This window comes from Oryza glaberrima, chromosome 8, assembly GCF_000147395.1.
Source record: "Oryza glaberrima chromosome 8, OglaRS2, whole genome shotgun sequence".
NCBI lineage: Eukaryota > Viridiplantae > Streptophyta > Magnoliopsida > Poales > Poaceae > Oryza > Oryza glaberrima.
In genome coordinates this window covers 8,358,966-8,383,030 of record NC_068333.1, presented here as the reverse complement: position 1 = coordinate 8,383,030, position 24,065 = coordinate 8,358,966, and the positions used below count along the sequence as shown (strand labels likewise).

Here is a 24,065-nt window from a genome sequence, read left to right as displayed (position 1 = left end):
AAATTAGCAATCTTTTTGGGTGACAGGTCCCATTAGACCTGAACTAAGCCAGGAATCCTGATTTATAAAGCTCAACAGTGAGCGACAAGGGCACAAAGCACCTCCACTTCATAATGTTCCCTAAACCTTTCTCCAGAGTTTTCCCAAACAAAGCAGATAGGAATATGTGTTTTATGTTACTAGAGGAGGTACCATCATTTTCATTGTTTGTGTTACTTTCCGGCGTCCTAAGACATTATAAAATAGGACTAGCTATATTAATGAAGCCATATTTTCAGTAAATTCCATATATTTATATTGCAATTACACTGTAGTTTTTAGTACTTACATTGTAATTTTTATAGTGCACACTATATAAGAGAATTAGGATAAAAGCAATTGATTACCTACATGGAAGAGGACATAGGAGGGATTGGAACATACATATGTAAAAGAGATGTAGCAATCACATATGGAAAAAAGTGACTGACATTAAGTAAAAAATGTGGCGTCATTTTTTTAGCAAAAGTGTTACAAAATTTACACTAAAATGGTGTACCCCTCGTTACTCGTCAAGCACAGTAAAAATTCTCCATCTTAGTAGCTACAGTGCTACACTATAGAAGTTATAAGAAAAAAAAAACGCTGGATATGAGAAGAAGGGCTCTTATAACAGAAATTATTAAGAGGAGCGAGGCTCAAGATAGCACACCACCTTGTGGTGTTAGCGGGAAGACTCCGAGGCCTTTCTCTACAGAAGTTATAAGAGGAAAGAGCCTCCACACACACTCCACATAATAGCTTCTTGTTGATCAGTCCATCTCAAGATGAAGAAAAGCTCTCTTGCTGTCTTCCTCCTACTCACCCTTGCTTCCCAGGGCACATGGTGTGCTGCTGAGAGAAGCCACAGGATTAATGGAGCTCATCTGAGACCTCATGTCCAGGTGGAAGAATCGCATAGTCAGTACTCTCTCTCTCTCTCTCTCTCTCTCTCTCTCTCTCTCTCTCTCTCTCTCTCTCTCTCTGTTGCTTCCTTGCCATGGCACTGATCTTGTCAAGAAATGAATCTGTGATACTAATCAATCTTATGGAGAATCAAATAACTTTTTGCTGAAAACCTTTGGCTTGTTCAGTCACTGAAGGCAAGAAGCTCCTGGAGATTCAGGTCCCCAGGAAGCTTGGCCATGAGGTGAAGTTTCCCAAGAGAATGGCCATAGCTCACAAGGGTGGCAGCACGGGCGGCGGCTCGACAGGCGGCACCACAGGCGGCGCCAGCAATGTCAACAGTGGACCGGCCGACACGCGGCCGAGGAAAAACGCGGCGGCGATGCCAGCTCCGGCGACGACGACGTCCATCCTGGCACTGGCCTTCTCCTTCGCCATTGCTGTCTCAGCTTTCAGCTTCTGAAGCTGTGTGAGTGGTGGTGTTCTTGCAAGAAAGGTATTAGTATGTGTGTTAGTGGTGTGGTAATCTCTGAATGACTGAATTTGTGTATCCAGTTTATCAGTAGTGCACACTGAAATTGTTTCATCTTCCTGTATCTTATATTCAATATTCTTGATTTATCGTCTGCACAATGATGTCCCAGACATTGTTCTTGCAGTTCCAGGTTCTTGTGGTTCTCATTCTAACTGTTCTTATCTTGGATTCTGTCCAATTGGAAAACCACATGCTGAAACAGTCTGTTAAAAAATTGAAGCTTTTTCTTCAGTCACTGACAGAAGATGAAAAACCAATTTCTCAATTCATATATCTCAATCCAGACATTACAGGCTGCCACAATATTATGGGTGAGATCTGGCAAGGGCCCTGGTCCATGGTGCACCAAAAAATCTGCACCAACCACATGCAAAATAGCTATCAGTTCTGCTCCTTTCAGTGCCTTGTGTCCCTCTTTCTTCCTGAAGAACATCATTAGATTCAGAAGCTTGGAAGTAACAAAAAGAACATAGCATAATTTTGTCTGTTTAAGAGTGCCAAATCAGCAATCTTATTGGGTGACAGATCCCATTAGACCTGAACTAAGCCAGGAATCCTAAATTATAAATTACAGAGAGTGACAAGACCACAAAGCACCTCCACTTCACAATGTCCCCTTAACCTTTCTTCGGAATTTTCCACAAAAGAAGCAGACAGGAATAGCTGCCATCCTGTCATAACTTGTACTCTATCCATTCTTTAAATACAAGGATTTCTAGGTTGTCTAGTACTCCCTCTAATGTTTTAGGGCAAGTCTGTCCAAATTCGTAGAACTAGAATGTGTCACATCCAAACAAAAAAACCTTACATTTAGACAAGGAGTACAGATTTAAGGTTTCAGAAGAAAAGAGCATCTCATTAAACGGTTGGATGGTTGGAACTTGGGAGTAGGAGGCTGGGTGGTTGTGGGTAAGATGAAAAGAAATTTGAATGGGAGGTGATTAGTGAGATAAGTATTACTCTAGAAATACTTATATTACGTACAAAATTTAAATCCTAGAAATACTTATATTTGGTAACAGAAGAAGTAGCGCATATCTTAGCGAATAACTTTACGATACACGATAGGTACCGTCAATTCAATGTTAGTTTTGCTGTACCTCTCCTAATATCTTTTAACACTAGGGAGGTATCAAAATTTATACTGAAAAATATTTAACCTCTCCTCGGTTAACTTATCAAGTTCCATGAAATGTCTCAATCTTAGTAGCTACTCCTACATGAGTTATACTCCCTCCATTTTAAAATGTTTGACATCGTTGACTTTTTAGTACGTGTTTGACTATTCGTCTTATTAAAAAAATTTAAGTAATTATTTATTCTTTTCATATCATTTGATTCATTGTTAAATATACTTTCATGTACACATATATTTTTACATATTTCACAAAATTTTTTGAATAAGATGAATAGTCAAACATGTGCTAAAAAGTCAACGGTGTCAAACATTTTGAAACGGAGGAAGTAATTACATACAGGAGTTACATATAAGAGGAAGAGCCACCACACACACAGTTCACATAATAGTTTTCTTGTTGGTGATCAGTCTCCATCTCAACATGAAGAAAGGCTTTCTTGCTCTCTCCCTCTTCCTCCTACTCACCCTTGCCTCACAGGCCACATGGTGTGATGCCGAGAGAAGCCACGCGATCAATGGAGCTCGTCTGAGACCTCATCTCCAGTTTGAAGAATTGCATGGTCAGTCGTCGATCTCTCACTTGCTTTCTTCTTTCTTGATGCTTTCTTTTCTTCCTTTGCCATCCATGGTGCTTCTAATCTTCTAGACAAACTGAAAACTTTCGGAGAATTTTAACGTTTTCTTTATTTTCTGAAATTTGTTGGCTTTTTCAGTCACTGATGGCAAGAAGCTTGGGCAAGCAGCTGACACTGACACTGACACTGACACTGATAGCCACAAGCACCATGACGAGGTGAAGGTTCCGATGAGAATGGTCATAGCACACAAGGGCGGCGGCAGGGGCGGCGGCGTTGGCGGCGGAGTAGGCGGCCCGGGCGGCGGCACGGGCGTCGGCGGGAGGAACGTCAACGGTGCTGCCGACACACGGCCGGTGCACAACGGGAGGAGCAACGCGGCGGCGATGCCGGCTCCGGCGAAGGCGACGGCGTCCGTCCTGGCACTGGCCTTCGCATGTGCCATTGTTCTCTCGGCTTTCAGCTTCTGATCGAAGCTGTGTGTGTGTGGTGGTATTCTTGCAAGAAAGGTAGGAGTATTATATTAGTATATGTGTGTTTAGTTGTGTGGTAATTAATCTCTCTGAATTATGTGTATCCAGTTTGTCAGAAATGCAGTGAAAGAGTTTCATGGCCAATTCTCAACCAGTATCTTATGTTCTTGATTTATCATCTGTCTCATGGTGTCCGAAATATTGTTCTTGGATTCTGTCCAGTTGGAAAATCACATGCTCAACAATTTGCCATCTGTTCAAATCTTGCAGGCTCACTTAGTCACTTCCTTGTGCTGAATTTTGGGTTTGCAAAAGATAAAAAAATTGATCTGTAGTGGAATTGTCCTGTATAAGATGATAGAGTGACCAATAATTTACTTTTGTCATGAAAAATATATAATAATCTTCTTTGAAAAGGGAATACTTGGCTCAAAGCATTGTGGGGCCAAGGATTAGAGATGTGTCACCACGTGAAATCATTCAGTTTGCCACTTCTTCTGAAAAGGAAATGATATTATATGGATATCCACTTGTTCTGTTCCCTGCTGCCTGCGCACAGTTTCGTTCGTTGCCTGCACCGTGCCTTAACATGAATAGATTTGGCGCACTCCTGAGGAAAGTTTTCTTCTTGTACTGGAGTAAGGCTGTGTTCGAGGAGGAGATAGAGAAGATTGGGAAGATACGCAAAACGAGATGAGCTATTAGCGCATGATTAATTGAGTTTTAACTATTTTAAACTTCAAAAATGGATTAATATGATTTTTTTTAAGCAACTTTCCTATATAATTTTTTTTTTAAAAAACGCACCGTTTAGTAGTTTGGGAAAAAACGTGCGCGCGGAAAACGAAACAAACAATCTCACAATCACCCAGGGCAGAACGCAGCCTTAAGATGGGATAAGATTATTGACCAATAATTATTCTGTTAAAATATATTTTATGACAAAAAATGATGTTACTAGTTTTATATTTAAAAGTATGTTTTTATTATTATACTTTTGTATCGTATAAATAATATAATGGTAAAGTAGTTATTAGTCAAATTCTTATCCAAACAAAATAAAATACACCTTACACTTTTATATAGAGGTAGGATTTAAAATTTGGATATCTGTCACTCTAAAAATTGAAGTCCTAAAAAATACCACAGAAAATATTGTATTGTAAAGATGCCACCATAAAGACATTATCATCGGATATTCGCAATATTGGTCGCTTTGGCCACGATTTAGATCACAACAAAGACATTTTACACCCTTCTTTTATCATATTCTTTTTCTCTCTTCTCACCATCCATGACAGCAAACAGCTCAAGATCTAGCTCACTGTAGCAATGCTCGAAAATGCTAATAGGAAAACAGGGACTTCGGTTGGTATTTTTTTTCTTTCTTTTTTTTTTTTGTGTATTCAGGGGATCGGAACTTGGAGCATGTGTGGTCCTCAATCAGCACAGACAAAAACGTTGCTGTCTTGGAGAGATTGTTGTCGCTCCTTGTCGCCTCGGGCATGTGCAGTGGAATTGCAGAGGATGGTTGCAACATACTTCCTTCGTCCTAAAAATATAGTAACCTAGGATAGGTCATTCTAGGACAATGTATCTGGACATGACTGGATGGGTCTCATCCCATTCTAGATTGTTATATTCTGGGACAGAGGGAGTAGAAGACTGACATCATGGCAAAATTCTAAACCAAGGGAAGGAGATAGGTCACAGACATGAGTAGATGAAATTACAATCTAGAGAGCAACCGGAATCTTCAAATTAATGAGCAATGGCGAGTTATCCCTCCGTCCCAAAAAAAAACTCAATTCCTGAATTTCCGTGTCTAACGTTTGACCGTTCGTCTTATTTGAAAAAATTATGAAAAAAATTTAAAAAGATAAGTCATGCATAAACCGTTATTCATGTTTTATCATCTAATAATAATGAAAATACTAATCATTAAAAAAATTTATATAAGACGGACGGTCAAACATTGGACACAAAAAACCGAAGAATTCGGTTTTTTTGGGACGGAGGGAGTAGCACTTAAGGCTGTTTGTCTTTTGTCTTTGCTTTTGTGTGCCCAGCTTGTTTTGGTTGCAACCCTACTTTCGACATCCTAATGTATTTCGGTCTTCCTTGTATTTTTTTTCTCCGGGAAGACTAAATGGCTGTCGAATGATTTTTGATAGCTAAATCATTCATGTTTCAATATATTTAGAACCGTTGTTTCATACGTTATAGCAAAATATTTCATAAGGTGATTTGATTGTGTTTCAGTTTTTTAAAAGATTGAAACTTTTTTTATCTACTTGGTGAAACATTTTCGATCTACTTGTGAAACAACGCTCGATTGGCTTCAAAATCTATATGATGGAAGCCTAAAAAATCATGTAAATCCCATATAGACTTTTTCTCGATGTGCACAGATTTGTTTCATGTTTCAATATATTCAGAACCGTTGTTTCATACGTTGTAGCAAAATATTTCATTGGGTGATTTGATTGTGTTCTAACTTTTTTTAAAAGATTGAAATATTTTCGATTTACTTGGTAAAACACTGCATGATGGAAGCCTAAAAAATCATGCGAATCCCATATCGATAGCCCTTTTTTCTCTCCCAAAATATAAAAGGATAGATCATAGACAAGTTGCTCGCTTGCTATGTTTTTTTAGTAATTACTTATTTACCTCGTTTTAAAGCTTGACTACTAATTTAGCCTGATTTTTTAAAGTTTGCACATTTGACCATTTTTCCTAAAAATGAATATCAGGTCTAAACCTGTTTCGGGAAGACAACCTAACGGTGTTAACACAGGGAAAAAACCATTTATGTACTTCTTAATTTGACCCTTTTTTAAAACGAGTATCAGGTCTGACCCTGTTTTGTGAAGACAACCTAACGGTGTTTACTCAGGGAAAACTACCGTTTATGCCCATGTCATTTGACCCTAATTTTCCAATATTTTAATTTATTAGACCTAGTATTTTTTTCACTTCATCCCTATAAACTATGTGATGAAATTTGACTAAAAATATGTACAAAATTGATGTAGGTTTGACATATTTGATTTAGGTTTATCAAAATTTGTTCCGTGCTGTGCCCAGTACTAGGATTTGGCTAAAATATCGACTCTCTAAATATATTTTCTAATAACACTTATAACTGTGTGGTTAGAAGAGAGTCAGAGGGCATGTTTGTTTTTGAAAAATAGGGTTAAATGAGTAGAGTTGAAAAAGGAGAGTCAAATTGATAGTAGCCTTTACAATAGTGTCAAAAGCACAATTATCTTTTTTTTCCAGACTGGGACTCTTAGAAAGGAAAGTGGGTATTGCATGTGTACTTTATTAATACTTGCATAATTTGACTCAGACCCTCTTTAATTTTTGTTGCGCGAAATGATGTACACTGACAGCACATCTTGATAACCGTAGATTGTATTGGTTTCAAAGATTGGACGGCTAAGATTGTTTTTTTTCTTTTTCTCAATTAGTCAGACAATTTATAGTTGATTTTGATTAATGTGAAAAAATTTTAGCTTGCATTTCTCCTATAATTAAGGAGAGCCTCCAATTAGCATAAAGATAATAAAAAAAAGATTTTAACGGCTCGTAGTGTCATTATTGGTGTTGCTCCCTCCGTATTTAATTATATCGCACTATTGACTGCACTCGGTTTAAATTTAAACTTTGACCATCGATAGCTCTCAAAATTAAAAAAATATAAAAATCATATTAGAAGTGTTAAATATATTAGAAAAACAGTGACCAAAGTTACCCATCAAAATCAAATAAATTTAATAGTAATTTCTTGTCCCTCCCAATATCTTAGCACTTGGAAGGTACTCCCTCTGTTTTATGTTATAAGATATTTTGACTTTGATCAAAGTCAAACTACTTCAAGTTGACCAAGTTTATAGGAAAAAATAGTAATATTTTCTACCCAAGATAAATTTATATGAAAAATATTTAATTATTAATTTGATAAAACTAATTTGATAATGCAAATATTACTATATTTGTCTATAAATTTAGTTAAACTTGAATCAGTTTAATTTTAACCAAAATCAAAACATCTTATAACCTGAAATGAAGGGTGTATCGAAATTCTCAATAAAAAACATTGTACCTCTTGCTAACGTGTCAAGTAGCTTATTTTAGTAGCTACTCCCTCCGTTTCATAATGTAAGTCATTCTAGCATTTCCTATATTCATAATGATTTTAATGAATTTTGATACATATATATGTCTAGATTCATTAATATCAATATGAATGTGAAAAATGTTAGAATGACTTACATTGTGAATCAGATAGAGTAGTAGCTACGGTACTGGTGCTATAAGAAGAAGAGCCTCCACACACGCTCCAACATAATTCTGTCTTGCTGGTGATTAGTCCATCTCAAGATTATGAAAAGCTTTCTTGCTCTCTTCCTCCTCCTACTCACCTTTGCCTCCCATGGCACATGGTGTGCTGCTGCTGCTGACAGAAGCCACAGGATTACTACAGCTCATCTGAGGCCTCATCTCCATGTAGAAGAATTGCATGGTCAGTGATTTCTCTGCTCCTTTCATGATTCTTCTTCCTTTGCAATGATACTAATATTTAGTGTTCCGAATTTTTTGCTACTAATCTCCTGGAGAGTTTAATTTAACAAGTTTTCTGAATTTGTTTTGGATTGTTCGGCCACTGAAGGCAAGAAGCTCATGGAGATTCAGGTCCCCAGGAAGCTTGGCCATGAGGTGAAGGTTCCCAAGAGAATGGCCATAGCTCACAAGGGTGGCAGCGCGGGCGCCGCCGCGGCCGCCGGCGCAGGCGGCGGAGGAGTGTCCGAGTCGCGGCCGCGCAACGGGAAGAACGGCGCGGCGACGCTGCCGGCTCCGGCGACGACGTCCATCCTGGCACTGGCTATCACCTGTGCCGCTGTTCTCTCATCTTTCAGCTTCTGATCAGATGTGTCGGTGGTGTTCTTGCAAGAAAGGTACTAGTAGAGTGTGTGCGTGTGTGTGTGTGTTTTCTTTTGAGATGATAGTATGATGTGTGTCGGTGGTGTGGTGATGATCACTGAATTCGTGTGCTGTGTGTCCAGTTCGTCAGAAGTACACTGATTGTTTTCATGGCTAATTATCAGCATGCATCTTATTGTTGATTCATCATCTGTCTCATGGTGTCACAGAGGTTGTTCTTGGTAGTACTGGTACTTGTAGTTCTAACTGCTCTCATATCTTTGATTCGATCTGTACAATTGGAAAACCACATGCTGAGCACAAGTTGCTACAGATTGAAGCATGACTTCATTGTGCTGAATTTTGGGTTGACAGAATTTGAATCTTTGATTATGCAGTCAAATTGCCATGTCTTTGATGATAGAGTGATCAATAATTCACTTCCGTCGCAAAAAAAATGATAATCTTTTGGAAAAGGAGACACTGGGCTTGAAGCACTGTTGGGGCCAATGATTAGGGCTCCGTCACCACGTGAAATCACTCACTTCAGATTGCCACTTCTTCTGAAAACAAACGCTATTTTATGGATATCCATTTATTATGTTTCCTAAGGACAGCTTTTTAGATTTAACATAGGGATGAAAAATGGTTGGAAACGATATCATTTCTATACATTTATATAGAAATGGTCTCAGTATGGTCGCAAATTTTCTATATTTATCAATTTAACTATTTAATAACGAGTTCCATGTAGCATTAACGGAAATTAGAAAAAATAAATTTTATCCGTAGCTAGAATTATAAATGGTTGGGAACAATATCACTTTTATTGAAACGGTCTCCGGACGGTCGGAAATTCCTGCCACCATATTCACCCCTAATTTGGCGCACTAAAGAGTAAAGTTTTCTCGTGGTACCAGAGTAATTAAGATAGGTGACAATACTATAGCTCTTTTTACTTATGAAAATTAGATGTGTCTTCCTTATTGACATTCTAAGAAATGCCACCGAATAGATTGTAACTACTCTGAACACATATTAGTCGGATATTCGCCGGTTTGGCCACAATTTCTAGCTAGCACTACAAAGACTTCTATGCCTGCTTTCTCATGTTCATTTTCTCTCTTCTCACCACCCATGACAATTTGATAGCCAGCAGCTCAAGGATCTAGCTCACTGCAGGGAAGCTCGAAATATTACTACTAGGGAGTGATGGATTTGGGTTGGTGATCGAAAATTTTTAGTTCAGATGGCCGTTTCTTGGAGCATGTGGCCCTCAGTTTAGACAAAAATCGGGTGTTGTCTTGGAGCTTGTCATTGTTCCTTGCCTCCTCAGGCAGTCAGGCATGTGCAGTGGAATTACAGAGGTTGATTGCAACGTAAACCAAGAATATTTCTTCCGTCCAAAAAAACTTAATCTTAAAAGAGATGTGACTTCTATTATTACAATTACATCCTCTCTTAAATTGAATTTTTATGGGACGAAGGGAGTATGTCACATACAAGTTGTTGGCTGGACTGTGTGTGTGCAACTGACTAGTCGTGGTCACAGAAGTTAGTACAGTGTGCCTTTGACAGCTGTTGCTACTGTCGATGGGAAAGAGAAATGGGTAGCAATACACTGGGTGATTGTGTCATACCCATGGCAAAATTTGCTACAGGACACTGAAAGATTGTGGTTTTTGATGTGAGACACCCGAAGATCGTGTATTTGCTCGTGGATACTGTAAAAAAGTGGTAATTAGCTGCTGGACACTCTTCCTATTATTTTATTATTTCCGGTCAAGATGGAGAGAGAAAGAGTTGTGTAAGTACCAAAATGCCCCTGGACACTGTTCTTCCTCTCTCTATCTTTTTTTCCCTTCTTCTTCCTTGCAGCAGAGCAGAGGTGCGAGTGTGCGACGGCGGCTGGCCCGAGCCTGGACGACTCAGCCATGGCGAGGCGGCGGCGGGGCGGTGTAGGCCCCACATCCTTTCTTTTTCTCTTCTTTCTCTCCTCTCTCGAGCAGGCGTGGTGGCAGACTTGCGTGAGGCGGCCGGCGGCGGAGCAGGGGGCGGCGGCGCTGGAGAGAGGGAGAGAGACGGCCGACGCGATGGCGAGCTCGGCGGCGGAGAGTAGCGGCGCGCGGCACGGCAGCGGGGGAGAGGGGGCGCGCGCACCGCCCGTCCTCCATCGCGATGGCGTGCAGCACGTTCTTGTCCTCCAGCAACGCCGGCGTGCCGACGTCGGACCACGACCAGGCCACGTTCTTCTTGTCCCGGAAGTCCAGCAGGATGATGAAGGAGGTGTCTGTCCGTGGGAACATGGTCGCTGCCATGAGCGTGCTCGTGCCGTCGAGCCACTGGAGCTTGTCGGCGTCGCCGAGTGCACAGCCCGGCGGCTCGTAGAAGAAGTCGGCCTGCTCGCCGGTGGTGCAGTCCCAGACGCCGATGCCACCTATAGCTGACTGAGGTCTTATGATCATTGTGACAGGATGCACCCTGCATCCTTAAACCGTGACAGCCTCTGCAAAGCCAACCTCATACACACTTTGCTGCTCATTGCTGATCGATCACATGATGCATGATATGGCCATTCATGTAGAGAAGAATCCGGACAAGAATAACTACTAGTGGATCATGGTGCAGTTGCAGAGATTGGGGAGGAAGAAGAACACTCAATGAATGTCCCTTGTTGCCCGAGACGCGGCCGATTCACGCCTGCCATCTCCAGTTGTACACGCGCGATGCGGAAGAGGTGGCGCAGGTCGCCGGGAAGGCAGTTATACACGCGCAGGTCGCCGCCGCTCCTCCATCGCTCATTTGTACACGCGCACGGCGCTGCCGTGCGCGACGCAGCAGCCGCCGTCGGGCGCGGCGCGGACAGCCGTCCCGTCGCCCGCGGTGTTCCCTGCCATGGACGCCGCCAGCTGCAGCTGGTCCCCGTCGAACGGCCCCCACCGTGCCTCGCGGAAGCGGTCGAGGAGGCCGTAATAGAGCGAGGTAGAGCGCCTCGCCCCCCCGGCAAAACCTTTGCGTTGCTGTCGAAGAAGAACAGAGAAAGAGAGATTGACAAGTGGGCCCATGGACAAACTTGTCTTTAACCTAAGTTTCTCTCTCCGTTTTCATCGAAAATAATAAAATAATGGGAGGAGTGTCCAGTAACTAATTACTACTTTTTTACCGTGTCCACGAGCAAATACATAATTTTCGGGTGTCTCACAGCAAACACCACAATCTTTGAGTGTCCTGTAGCAAATTTTGCCTACCCATTGTGACCGTGTCATATGTAAAGGAGTAAAGGGCGATGGGAGAAAATAGAGAACGACGAAGCTAGGGAGAATACTTCCTGTGGTTATAAATATTTCATACACTTTAACTACAAAATCTAACCATTCATCTTAGTCAAAATTTTAGTGTCAACATAAAAAATTTAAGTCATGCTTAAAGTATTTTTAACAAATAGAATAAGTTACAACAAAATATGTAATAATTACATTATTTTTTTAATATCATGAATGGCCAAATTTAATGATCAAAGTCAACTATATCAAATATTTATGACTGGATGGAGGAGTATCATTTTTAGAAGGAACCAAGCTTCTAAACTTATTCAAAAATAGCAAAGGTGGCAAAATATGAAATTGCCACATCTTTGGAGTGGTATCACAACGATTACAATCTTTTGAATAGCATTTTGAAAAGCATCAATCTTTAGAGCAACAAATATCCAAATTAAGCACCAATCTTTAGAGTGATAAATATCCAATTTTCTCCTTTTTAACGTGTAGTCTACTTTGGTGTGTCATGTGGGCGGAGCTTTAATTTGATATGGACTTTTCGGTTTGATGCCAAGTTTATGCCAATGTATAGTATGTATCAGCGAGGAACTAAACTATAATCTGGGATTCTAGGTGCTATAAAAATCTTGCGAGATGCTATCAACTTTGTGTTCCCCTCTACCTGCCATGTCCCTACGACTCATTGCAGATCTCTCTGTCTTGGGCTCATCATCTAGCCCCATATAGAGGACCACTTGCTTTCCAATCCTACACTGCTGCTTGATTATGCAATCTTATGTTGCTCCTATGTCCAACTTTAAGTACTAAACCAACCTACACATGACGAAAAGGACCGAATTCAAATTCATGGAGGAAAGCTTTTGAGTCATCAAAAAAACTCGAATATTAGGGAAGGACCTAATATCAAATAATTAGAAGGGGTGGGGCTTTGAACCCAGATCGTCTAGCCCACCACCTTGTGGAGCTATCCGGAAGACCCCTGAGCATTTCTCACTTTTGAGTTATCACGATGATAGTTTCATGTTTTGAATTGGAGGTGTTGGGAATGCTATTAAAATTTAAAAAAATATTTTGCAAAAGTTTTGTTTATCTTTTTTTTTTTGTCAAGAAGCCAGTAGTTTCATGGGGAAAGTTTGAAATTACTAACTGAAATGGTGTTGCCTCACTTGCCTGGTAAAGAAGGATGCCACAGACCTTGGCAAGTTATGGGTCGTTGGGTACCTGTGAATTAGCATCCCCTCTTTTTATCCCTTCCAGAAAGAGTGATGCTTTAAGCTATCTCAAAGGGAACATAAATGTCATGTGCCAATTCAGCCTTGATTAGAGGGGGTTTGGGGAAAAGAAACATTTTGGAGTAATGGATATGCAGGAATTTAACTGTTGATCATTATCCATTATGCGATGGAAAAATAAATGGTAGGGAACACATGAGATGCTCCTTTGTTACAGGTGTGATAGGTTATCTTGATGCTTGATATGGTCCTCTTGAACAGTGAAAGTTGCTGTGATTCGTTAGAAGATAATATAGCCTAAATGGAGCCTGTAAAGCACTTCTTTTACAGAACAACAAATGGGGAAAACTGTGTAAGGATCAGATACTCTGCATCGTACTTTTGTGTCATGTGGTCTCTATGATCATCACAGAATAATTGCAGGCAGAGTAGGGTTCCAAAATCCGGAGTAACCGGCCGGTTAATTGCCCGTTCTACAAGCCAGGGCCGGTTAGGAGATGAATTCAAATTAAGAACTATTCCGAATGCTAGTTATAGGTCTGGATTACAAGGTTGGTATTTTGGGCAAAACAAGGTTTTTGAATCCTGCCATGGCCCATGGGGTATCAGAAATTATTTAGAATCACGAATTGAAATGATGCGTCTATGCAGATGGGCAGCTGATACTGCTTTGAGCTGAATCAGGCAGCTGGCAATATACCAGGAACAGTAACAACTAGATAGACCACCACATGGTGGAAGCCCTTTGATCCTGTAATTACTGACTTTGATGTATACTAGCAATATGCCCATGCGTTGCATTGGGTGAAGCATGAAAAAAAATAGTAATAGATGTGCAGGAGTAAAATGCCACCAAATTAATTGAGGTCCTTGTAGTCAAATCGAATCTTTCCGGTGCATGTAAGACGCTAACATGACATAATTATTTGTTACTCTAAATCCATTGACATGAATGATCATAGGAAAACTATTAATACCACTTTAAAATTAAATTATGTATTATAGAGTAAAGTTTGAAACGCAAAAAGTATTTACTTTTGTCATGTATTATTATGAGTTGGTTCTAATGCATGGTTATTTTTAGTACTTGATATTGATAAACTTTTTTTACATATTGTAAAGAGTAGCAATAGTATAAGAAATGTTTTTCGCTATCTATCATATCAACCTCACTGCACTCCAATCGCATAATCGTTTTCACTCAAAAAATTAGAAGGAAATCATACAATGAATAGAAAAAAATTGGATGTAAACACGATTTATTTTGTTGGTGATTACATTTTTTTTGAAAAAAAGACATGCGATTGTTTTCTATTTTCTAAAAATAATTTATTTTGTCGTAAATACTTTATTTTGTTGGTGGTCACATGTTTTTTTTTAAAAAAAAGACATGTGATTTTTATTTTTTAAATTAATAAAATTGCTCCTTATTTTTATCTGCTTCCTGGTAGATGTGGATCCAACCTATTTTCAGTGTAGTAGCCTCGGGCAAGCCTTCTATTTAAGCTAGTGCTGCCTAAGCTAGGCAAAAGGTAGCATTATTTGTGCACTGACAATTGACCCGTGTGGGGCCCACTTGCCACGTAAGTTAAAACTGGCCACGACACTGCCGAGGGATCTAAATTGACATAGCATTGTAAGTTAGAGGATGATGTATACCTGGTATTTTGATTTAGGGATGGATTTTATATTCGGCGACAAATGAAGGGACCTAAAGTGAACTTATTTCCGGTTGCTACAGGATCACACAGTACTGTACTGGGCTGCTGCTTTGCTATGTGGGCTGACTGCTAGGCTGCGTTTGCTTTTTTGTTGGGCCGGCCTGCTGCTGCTTTGGTTGGGCTGCTTGCTAGCTTTCTCTTCTTTTTTTTCTGTTTCTCTTTTATTTGTGGAGCGTCAAAAATTGCCGTCACGCATCCTGATTCGCGGATTACTGGCGAAAATCGCGTGGGCCCACCCTTGAATGACGGACGAAAAAATTAACCGGAAGCTTTACCTATTTTTTATATTATATATAGCAAAAGTGCCCGTGCGTTGTAACGGAAAGTGTACAGACCAGAAAATTGAGGAAAAGTTAAGAAAAATTTACATTATGTAGAAAGGTTATATTCCCTCCCTTGTGTAAAAAATCAATTTACAAGTAAAGCAAGTATGATAAATAAAACGACATGTTAAATTTAATTTTATTAAATTTTCCATGTTTAGTTAAGCTCTTTGGAATTTTATTGGAATTTTCATAGCTTAATTGCTAATTTTAATAATATAAACCTCATTTAACAATTATTTAATTGGAAAAAGAATCAAAATCCTCCCTTTCAGGTTTGGGCCGAATATAGAAAGTTTATAGTCTCTCCCTTAAGTCTATTCTATTTATCTGGCTTGTTTCCTTTCTCTGTTGAAGTCCATTTTGCATCCTCCTGATATCGACCACACGGTCCATTCAGCAGCCCAATAGGCCGGCGGCCCGACGCGGGAGCAGTTGGAGCCGTCTGATCAATTGGACGGTCTAGATTAATCCTAACCTAAATAACTACACCCAAAACCTAACCCTAGGACTCATTCCCACCCCTCCCCCTCCTTTACCACTCTCCCTCCCCCGAGCAGCAGCGGCGCCTCTCGCCCCTCCCCTAAGCGGCGGCGGCGGCGCCTCTCCCCGACCAGCTCCCCCCGAGTGACGGCGGCACCGCCCGAGCAGCGGCGGCAATGGTGGTGCCTCTCCCCACCCCCTCCCCCCCGAGCGACGGCGGCGGCAGTGCCCTTCCCCCGAGTGATGGCGCCGCCGCCCGAGTAGTGGCGGCGGTGGCGGCGCCTCTCCCCCCGAGCGACTGTGGCAGCGAGCAGCAGCGACGGTGTTGGCGTCCTCCCCCGCGAGCGGCGACGGTGGATCTCCCACCACCGGCGGCGCGGCTGCGTCCTCCCCCACCACCGGCAGCGCGGCGGCGTCCTCCCCTATCACTGGCGGCGGCAGCGGCGCCCTCCCCCATCACCAGCTGGCGGCAGCGGTGGCGGCGCCCAACCCAATCCCGAGCGACGGCGACAGACTCGATGTATTTGGTGTTTTTGGGTGTTGAAGTTTGGGTTTCTCTTTTTTTTTTTAAATTTTTTCGATCATTCACAAAATCGAAATCTGATTGGGATTTGAGGGAGGGACGAAAATACAGATGAACAGAGGGGGTGACCAACGGAAAAATACGAATCTTTTAATTAGTTAAGATAGAGAAGAGATATTTACGGACTATTAAAGTGAATAGAAATCGAACTTTTTTGCCGCGCTTTTTTCCGCCCTTTTTATTTTTTTTTCTCGTTTGTTTTTTATTTTTTACTAACCGTTTTTTTTTGCCACGGAATCGAACAGACCTTTGTATATATGAATTTTTTAAGTAGGGACGGGAGTAGAGATACATATGTATACAAAGTTTATATAAAAAACGTATAAAAATATAAATGTATACAAAGTTTGTATATATACATAGTATTAAGAAATAAAAAAACCGAAAAAACAAAAAAAAGGAAAGAAAAAAACTGAAAAGAAACGAAAAAAGGAAGAAAAACAGAATAACCGTGCGTGGGCCGGGATAGGATTTTTTTTCCTTGTTTACGGGATCGGATCTATTTTTTTTGCCACTTTTTCTGTTTTTCGAATCTGACCATTTTTTTTCCCGTTTCTTGGGGAATCGGACTACGGTTTTTTTTCGCTATTTTTTGTCCGAATCGGACTTCTCTTTTTTTTTTAGTTTTTTTCGCTATTTTTTATTATTTATGACGGACGATGGAAATGAAAAAACCGAAAAAACAAAAAAAGGAAAGAAAAAACTGAAAAGAAACGAAAAAAGGAAGAAAAACAGAATAACCGTGCGTGGGCCGGAATAAGATTTTTTTTTCCTTTTCTAGGGATCGGATCTATTTTTTTCGCCACTTTTTCTGTTTTTCGAATCTTACTTTTTTTCCCGTTTCTTGGGGAATCGGACTACGGTTTTTTTTCGCTATTTTTTTGTCCGTTTTTTTTTTGTTTTTCTTTTTTAGGAATCGGACTTCTCTTTTTTTTTTAGTTTTTTTCGCTATTGTTTATTATTTATGACGGACGATGGAAGCACCTCTTATTTTTTATTTTTTAAGTAGTAGTAGAATTAGGTATATAGATGAAAGACAAGGTGCTTCAGGAATTATTATTGTTGGTGACAAAACTAGAAGCTACAGGTTAGCAAGATCAAAATGGTACTACATGTGTTCTTACTCAACTCCTATAGTCCTATGTAGTGGGAGACCTGACCAAAATGGTACATGGATGATTAGGGGAACAGTGCTTGATATATGTAAATCTAGCCTTATCCAGCCCAAGTAATGCCCTAGTTAGGCTAAACCCCAAAAAAAAAAAAATGGCCCAAGAGGTGCTGTTGAGCCTGGCTTGAGAAGGGAATTTTGGCATGAAATAAAAGCCTGTCCAGAAACATATTTGGAATTGTTTAGTGCAAATTTAGGCCCCGTTTGGTAGAGCTTCTAACTCCAACTCCCAACTCCAAACTCCAACTCCAGTGAGAGCTGACTCCTCTAGGAGCTGAGGTAGGTAAAAAAGTGTTTGACTAGATTATTCAGCTCCACATTTCTACATCCTTTGTCGCCATTTCATCGAACACCTTATAGGCGTCGCCTTGACGTTGCCGCCGCAGCCGGTCAACCCGCGAGCCACCGCCACCGGGAGGCCCACGCATCTCCGCCTCCCAAGCCGCCGCACAAGTGCCGCCGCACAGGCCGCCGCCGTCACCTAGGCTATCTCCTGCCGACGCCCTCGCACGCGAGTCACCTGCCGACGCCGCCGCCCGCGAGCCGATGCCAACGCCGACCGCAACACCGCCCGCAGCCGCTGCCACTGGCCGCCTGCCGCCGCCGATGCGCCGCGGCCCGCGCTTGCTGCCCCCGTATGCTGCCGACGCAGACGCCGCCACAACCGGTTGTGGCCGTCGTCGGAGGATGGGGAAGAAGATGGGCCGCCGCCACCTGCTGGCCCCGCCGCCGACGCTGCCGCAGCCCACCGCCACCAGCCTCCAGCCACGCGTGCGCGCCACGCGCGCTACCTGTCGTCATCCCGACCATGCCGCCCGTCGTCGTCCCGCAGCCGCTGCCGCCCACCGCTGTCGGGTCCCAAAACTAATGTTCGGAAACCGACATGTTTAGATTGTATCAAGCCCTAGACCAGTAGATTGATACAGGTTCAATAATCTGGATCGTCTTTGCATACGTTTAGACCTAGCTTTGAAGGAGATATTATTACATAAAGTAATAGGGTATTTACAAGATTGTGGCTAACTAATACAACAGATGCTATAGAATGACTTAACTCTAATGTTTGGCTATAGACTTAAACCATCTATCTAATCTAGACTTGAGAATTAGGTTGAAATGAAACTAACTTATATGATTAAACTCCCAGCTTCGGCACAAACTCCAAATGGACTCTAAAAAAGGGGGTTGAAGCAAGGGTGAGTACAACATACTCAGCAAGCTATTATATTTAATCAACGATGAATGTATGAAATGATAATATCTGTGTAAAGCTAGGTTTATACTTGCAAAAAGCAGAGAATGTAGAAGTAGAAAACCTGTAATGTTTTAAATGCAGCAGTATTTAATAAAATTTCGAATTAGGTTTCTATCCAAGATGCCATAGTGAGTCCCAATGCCCGATAACCGCGAGCACGGCTATTCAAATAGTTTTAAGAATATTCATACTGCAGTAGATGTACGCTTTACCCGCAATCCATGACGTGCCAAACAAATTAGCCTTGTCATGGCAAAGTTTTTCAGTTACTAACATCAGTGGTACCTGTTCCATGAACTCTAGTCCCCATGCGCTCTGAACGTAACGTTATCAGTAGCGAGAGGAGTTCTGGCGTTCCCGAGGTCTTTAGAGAGAACTGATTGTATGACACCATGTCATCGCAATCAGGATTCACAAACAGATTATAGTCATCATAATTTATCTCAATATTTACCTGCGCCTCGGTAAATATTACAATATTGCCTTTCGCGGCATAAATTTGCCTCCTGCGCGAGGACTTAAGAAGAACCACTATACAGAGGTACCACCTTTGCTAGATAACTTAATCAGCTAGGTCTATGCCCATACGAGAATTGCGGTCGTACTCGTATGTTCTTCACATGTACTAGGCAGTCTTATGTCGGTTGGAACAGTACTAGCCACCCGGAAATCAACCATTTCTACCGTACTGTCCCAATCTAAGTTTATTAAATTTTATGCATAATCTAACTAGGCAGGGCTAAGCAAAAGCTAGCATATCTGGTTTGCTATATGTTCAGGTTATGCATTCAAAATCATGAATGGCTAATGCACAAGATACTGGAGATATAGAATATAGGACTATTATGCTCAAAGGGGAGGAATAATAACTTGCCTTGCTCCAACGCAAATAAATCCAAGATAGGCAACCTGATTATCCGGTCCTCGAAACACCACAGGTTGCCCTCCAAAAGATAATAGACTCTACTAAGAAAGACGAAGACAAAGAACCAAATTCAATACAAATCATGAAATAGCAAGAAAGTGATAAAGCGCAAGAAGGGCTAGGCTTGGGGTATAAATATCTCCGTTAAAGGGGTATAGGGTTCTAAAGGGTTGGAGGCTAAGGTGGAGAGGGGATCAGGCAACTAAGGTTGCTTATATTTTATGTGAATGCTTGGTTGTTGAAAGGATAGGATGTATATTGGATAATTGAACTGGTTCAGTTGGTATATGGCTAGTATTGGCTGGTGGTAGGTTTGGGTAGTATAATACCTAGGGTTTGGTTATATTTAAACCGACTGCGGAATAGGGAAGCATATCGGCTAGGCTCTGTATAGGTTCTAGGAGAGTAGGTGGCTGAGTATAGTGGATAGGCGATATTGGTAGGTGGGGTATTTGGATGATGGTTGGGTTTTAACTAGCAAGGTGTTAGCTAGGGTTTAGTTGTTTAGGCCGATATTGAGGCAGGATAAATATCGGCTAGGGTTTTGGGTGTTTGCTAGTCATCGCTAGAGTTGGACAGTATAGCGACTAGATTTGGTATCATTTCTAGCCGGTGTCGATAGACATCATATCGGCTAGAAGAATAGGAGGTGGGTGCAGGTTTAGTGGGGTGGAAGGGTTACTCCGATAACCGTGGGTGGCGAAGCGATTAGGATCACATAGAGCTCGAGAGCTAATTGTGTGGTGTGCTATGGAGGTCGATGGAATAGTGAAGCTCCGACCGCTATCGAGGCGTGGGGTGCCAGGAGCAGCACTTCGACCTTGGGTGTGGTTTATGCCGGGCTTTACAACCAACGGTTCAACGTTGGATCTGTAGACCACGCGAACGTCCCCATGGAAGGCGTAAAGTTCCAACCGGCGACTTTTTAGTGGCTAAAGGGTATTTTGAAATAAAAGGAGATATTTGAAAAGCAAATGACATTTATATAACTTAAGGAAATTCAAATAAAATATTAAAATAGCAAATTTGGTATCAAAATGTAGATTTTGAATTTAGATGAATTTAGGTCTAAGTTTCATCGGAATCGGATCTACTTTTTCTTTTTCTTTCTCTTCTTCTTCCTCCGTCTCTTCTTTTCTCTTCTCTTTCCAGCCGAGGCAGACAGGGAGGATGGGGAGGAGGGGCGCCGGTTTTCCGACGGCCGAAAGGCGGCGACGTCGAAGGCGGGTGGTGTTCCCGAGCACTACGCATCCGGGGTGGGCGGTGGATGGCAAAGAGGGAGAGAGAGGAGACCGGAACGGCAGCTGCAAGAACTTGCTTTGGCCGCTAAAAGAAGTGGCGATGGTGACTGCTATGGGATGGAAGAGAAGGGGAAAACGGGAAAAATGGGTTCTCCTCGTCGAGGCGAACCCGTTGGTGCGAGGGTTTGGCTTGCGAAGCTACGGTGAGGGAGATCGACAGTAGCCGGTGGTGGCTGCCATGGTAGAAGAGAGAGAGAGCTTGGTTTGTGGGGGAGAAAAGGAAAGGTTTACCGTCTATTTATAGGGGTCGAGGGCGGTGGAGAGAGGCGGTTCGGAGGAGAAGGTCGACGAAGACACGGCTGCGGCGACGTGGAGAAGACAAGCACGTCGCCGATTTCTTAGCGACGACGGTTGGCGGCGGCGTGCGCGTGTGGAACACACGCACCTGGAAGAGGAGGAGAGAGGCGGCTGCCTCTCTTGGGCCGACTGGGCCGAATTGGGCCAAAGAGAGAGATGGGCCGCAAGGAAGAGAGAAAGGAATTTCGGCCCAAATTGAATAGAATTGATTTCTAAATTTTGTAGGAATTCGAGGGATGGAGTTTGAATCCAAATAAAAATTTGGAAGGAATTTAGGTGGCTAACCTTTGGGATGAACTTATTTTTGGAGATACTTTTCAAAAGAGAGATTTCCTAATTATTTAAGTGCAATAATTTTTGGGAGATAGAATATAATGTGGGGTAAATATTAAAGCACTCAAATAGGAGAGAAATTAACAATATAATTCCTCAAAATATTTTTGGGAATGAGGCAAGCAAACAAAGAGGAAAATAAATAGGATTTTAGCCCCCAAAATATATGGCATGGATTTTAGAGAAGTATTTGAGGCTAATAGGAATTTGGATTTGTGGAAGAGAAGGATAAAATATATTTTCTTAGCACAAGAGCAATTATTCACAATATTTATAATAATATTATTTTTGTGCCGAAGAGGAAATCAAGCCACATGAATTAAAGTGGCGGCTAGATCAAAAGGAGGATTTTAGATATTTGGCGATAAATAAGAATAGGTTTGGAATCAAAGGATTGGTTTAAGATCAAAGGATGGGTTTAACAATTAATTCTAATAAAATTGGAATTGCTTTAGTTTAGGTTCTAGCACAAAATGGAAAGGTTGCTTGGACCATAATTCATAAAAATAAAAAGAGTTTTCAAACTAAATTTAAATAAAGGAAATCATGATCAGAGGAAAGTATCAAATCGAGAAATAACCCGAGATGGTTTTAAATGAAAACCACAAAAAGAAATTAAATAAAAGGAGAGGTTTTGAATTAGTTTTAGGAGGTCTCTCTAATTATTATATTCTAGGTTTAAGGTGTTAATAAGAATATAAGAATCGGCATGATGCATAATTAGAAAATAGCTAATTTTCAGCATGTTACAACCGCTGCCGCTACCTGTCGCCGTCGACGCTACCGTTGCCGCCGCTGCCCGCCAATGCCGCCGCACTAGCTCAGGATTGGGAGGAAGATTGAGGGAGGAGAGAATGGGAGGAAAGAAGGGGTGAAGGGGTAGTTGAGTGGCATTTTCATGTAAATACACTAAAATATTATAGGGTAGTGGGTCTTTTAGGGTGGAGTGGAGCTATGGAGCATCAAAAACCCAGCTCCACCCCCGTAGTTCATTTTATAGGAGTAGCTCTGCCAACTCCACTCAAAAAAAGGTAAATCTTGGCACAGCTCCTGCTCTAGGTAAGTTAGAGTTGGGAGCTAAAGTTGTGCCAAACTCTTAACAGGCTGTCTCGCCCAAAATAGAAGACCCTATATATGACGTACTAGTCAATGTGGCTCCGGTATATAGTACGGACAAGGGATCGGGCCGACGGTTAAACCAGGAAAAACCGGATTTATCAGTACCCTGAGTAGCTCGGTTTATTTAAAAGACCGCCTCCGCAATTGACCCGGGCTGTAATCGGCCGGTTTTTGGCATGAAACGGTGAACCGAAGCAAACCGAGCCAGCCGGGTCAACAAGTGTAGCAACAGAACTTGGGCCATCTAGAGGCCCATGTAGCATGGCAAGCCCATTCATTCGAAATGGACTCTAAAATAAGAGTCTGTGTTGAGAATTGGTCCCTGGCTGGTGGGATTTTGGCACTCCATGGTGACCAACTGAGCAGCTGAACCTGGTTTGCTATCTAAACATGTCAAGTGTCCCTATGGTTTCAAAACGCAGTTTAACCAGTGAACAGTTCACTGGTCAGACAAGTGGACCGATGAAACAACAGCTGGTTTAACCTCCGATCCGGTTTTTTTTACTATGCTCCGGTAGAGTAGTTAGCAAGGTCGCTTCTTACATATATAGGATTAGCTATTAAACCTACAAACACCATTAAGTTTCAAATTCAAATCAAAATATTTTTTCCCACATATACAAGTATAGTCAAATGTGCCTCACAATTTATCCGGATACTAAAAATTGAAACCAAACAACTCATGTGCAACTTTACTCTTTTTTTATTAGAGTAAATTTCACACGAACCATCATTTTTCTTTACCAAGATAGGTTATATGCAAACTTAATGACATGGAGTAAATTCTCTCTTTTTTATTTGCAATTATATTTCGATTTGAGCATTTACCAGTTACCACCCCCCCCCCCCTCCCGGGTTGATATTATCTCTGTCAAGTAATAAAACCATAGTATTCTAAAATGATAAGTAGATTGCATCAAAGTCAGACTAATACGGATAAAATAATTGTTATCTAAAATCGTACTCTTTAATTTACCAATTTGCACCATTTCCAAATTAGAAGTGTTTCATGTCCGTGTAATGATTCATATTCATCTCTCCCAAAACCAAATTTGTAACTAACTATTCTTTTGTCATTATTTAATACTCCCTCCGTCCCATAATATAAGGGATTTTGAGTTTTTGCTTGCACTGTTTGACCACTCATCTTATTCAAAAAATTTGTGCAAATATAAAAAAGACAAGTTGGGCTTAAAATACTTTGGATAATAAAGTAAGTCAAAAAAAATAATTCCAAAATTTGTTGAATAAGACGAGTGGCCAAACAGTGCAAATAAAAACTCAAAATCCCTTATATTATGGGACGGAGGGAGTACAAGATTAGTTTTGAGTTTTGACAAATGTTTTTATAATCATGTACTCCTACTACTAAGTGAAGATAATGAAACTTATGAAGTGTGATATGATTTTCTTTACACAAAATATATTCTTTCAACATTATTTATTTGGCAAAGCTATACATACTTT

General features: G+C 41.2%; 3 protein-coding genes across 3 annotated transcripts; all 3 read left to right on the top strand.

Moving 5' to 3' along the window:
- Positions 1 to 686: 686 nt before the first annotated feature.
- LOC127781592 (uncharacterized) lies at positions 687 to 1,591 on the top strand. Its single transcript, XM_052308574.1, has 2 exons — positions 687 to 939; positions 1,113 to 1,591. The coding sequence occupies exons 1-2, from the start codon at positions 807 to 809 to the stop codon at positions 1,385 to 1,387; spliced, it is 408 nt and encodes a 135-aa protein (XP_052164534.1). The 5' UTR covers positions 687 to 806; the 3' UTR covers positions 1,388 to 1,591.
- Positions 1,592 to 2,967: 1,376 nt separating this feature from the next.
- Positions 2,968 to 3,799, top strand: LOC127782653 (uncharacterized). The gene is made up of 2 exons (XM_052309922.1): positions 2,968 to 3,157; positions 3,311 to 3,799. The coding sequence occupies exons 1-2, from the start codon at positions 3,019 to 3,021 to the stop codon at positions 3,640 to 3,642; spliced, it is 471 nt and encodes a 156-aa protein (XP_052165882.1). The 5' UTR covers positions 2,968 to 3,018; the 3' UTR covers positions 3,643 to 3,799.
- A 4,207-nt stretch (positions 3,800 to 8,006) lies between these two features.
- Positions 8,007 to 8,781, top strand: LOC127782544 (uncharacterized). Its single transcript, XM_052309803.1, has 2 exons — positions 8,007 to 8,176; positions 8,324 to 8,781. Exons 1-2 carry the CDS (start codon positions 8,038 to 8,040, stop codon positions 8,575 to 8,577), a joined length of 393 nt encoding a protein of 130 aa, XP_052165763.1. The 5' UTR covers positions 8,007 to 8,037; the 3' UTR covers positions 8,578 to 8,781.
- Positions 8,782 to 24,065: the final 15,284 nt, after the last annotated feature.

What these genes read in the sequence shown, in the direction of transcription:
- LOC127781592 (XM_052308574.1), top strand. Translation starts at nt 807, where the DNA reads ATGAAGAAAAGCTCTCTTGCTGTCTTCCTCCTACTCACCCTTGCTTCC. An exon ending in CCAGGTGGAAGAATCGCATA is followed by an intron (nt 940 to 1,112) that starts GTCAGTACTCTC and finishes TGGCTTGTTCAG; the next exon opens with TCACTGAAGGCAAGAAGCTC.
- LOC127782653 (XM_052309922.1), top strand. Translation starts at nt 3,019, where the DNA reads ATGAAGAAAGGCTTTCTTGCTCTCTCCCTCTTCCTCCTACTCACCCTT. An exon ending in CCAGTTTGAAGAATTGCATG is followed by an intron (nt 3,158 to 3,310) that starts GTCAGTCGTCGA and finishes TGGCTTTTTCAG; the next exon opens with TCACTGATGGCAAGAAGCTT.
- LOC127782544 (XM_052309803.1), top strand. Translation starts at nt 8,038, where the DNA reads ATGAAAAGCTTTCTTGCTCTCTTCCTCCTCCTACTCACCTTTGCCTCC. An exon ending in CCATGTAGAAGAATTGCATG is followed by an intron (nt 8,177 to 8,323) that starts GTCAGTGATTTC and finishes CGGCCACTGAAG; the next exon opens with GCAAGAAGCTCATGGAGATT.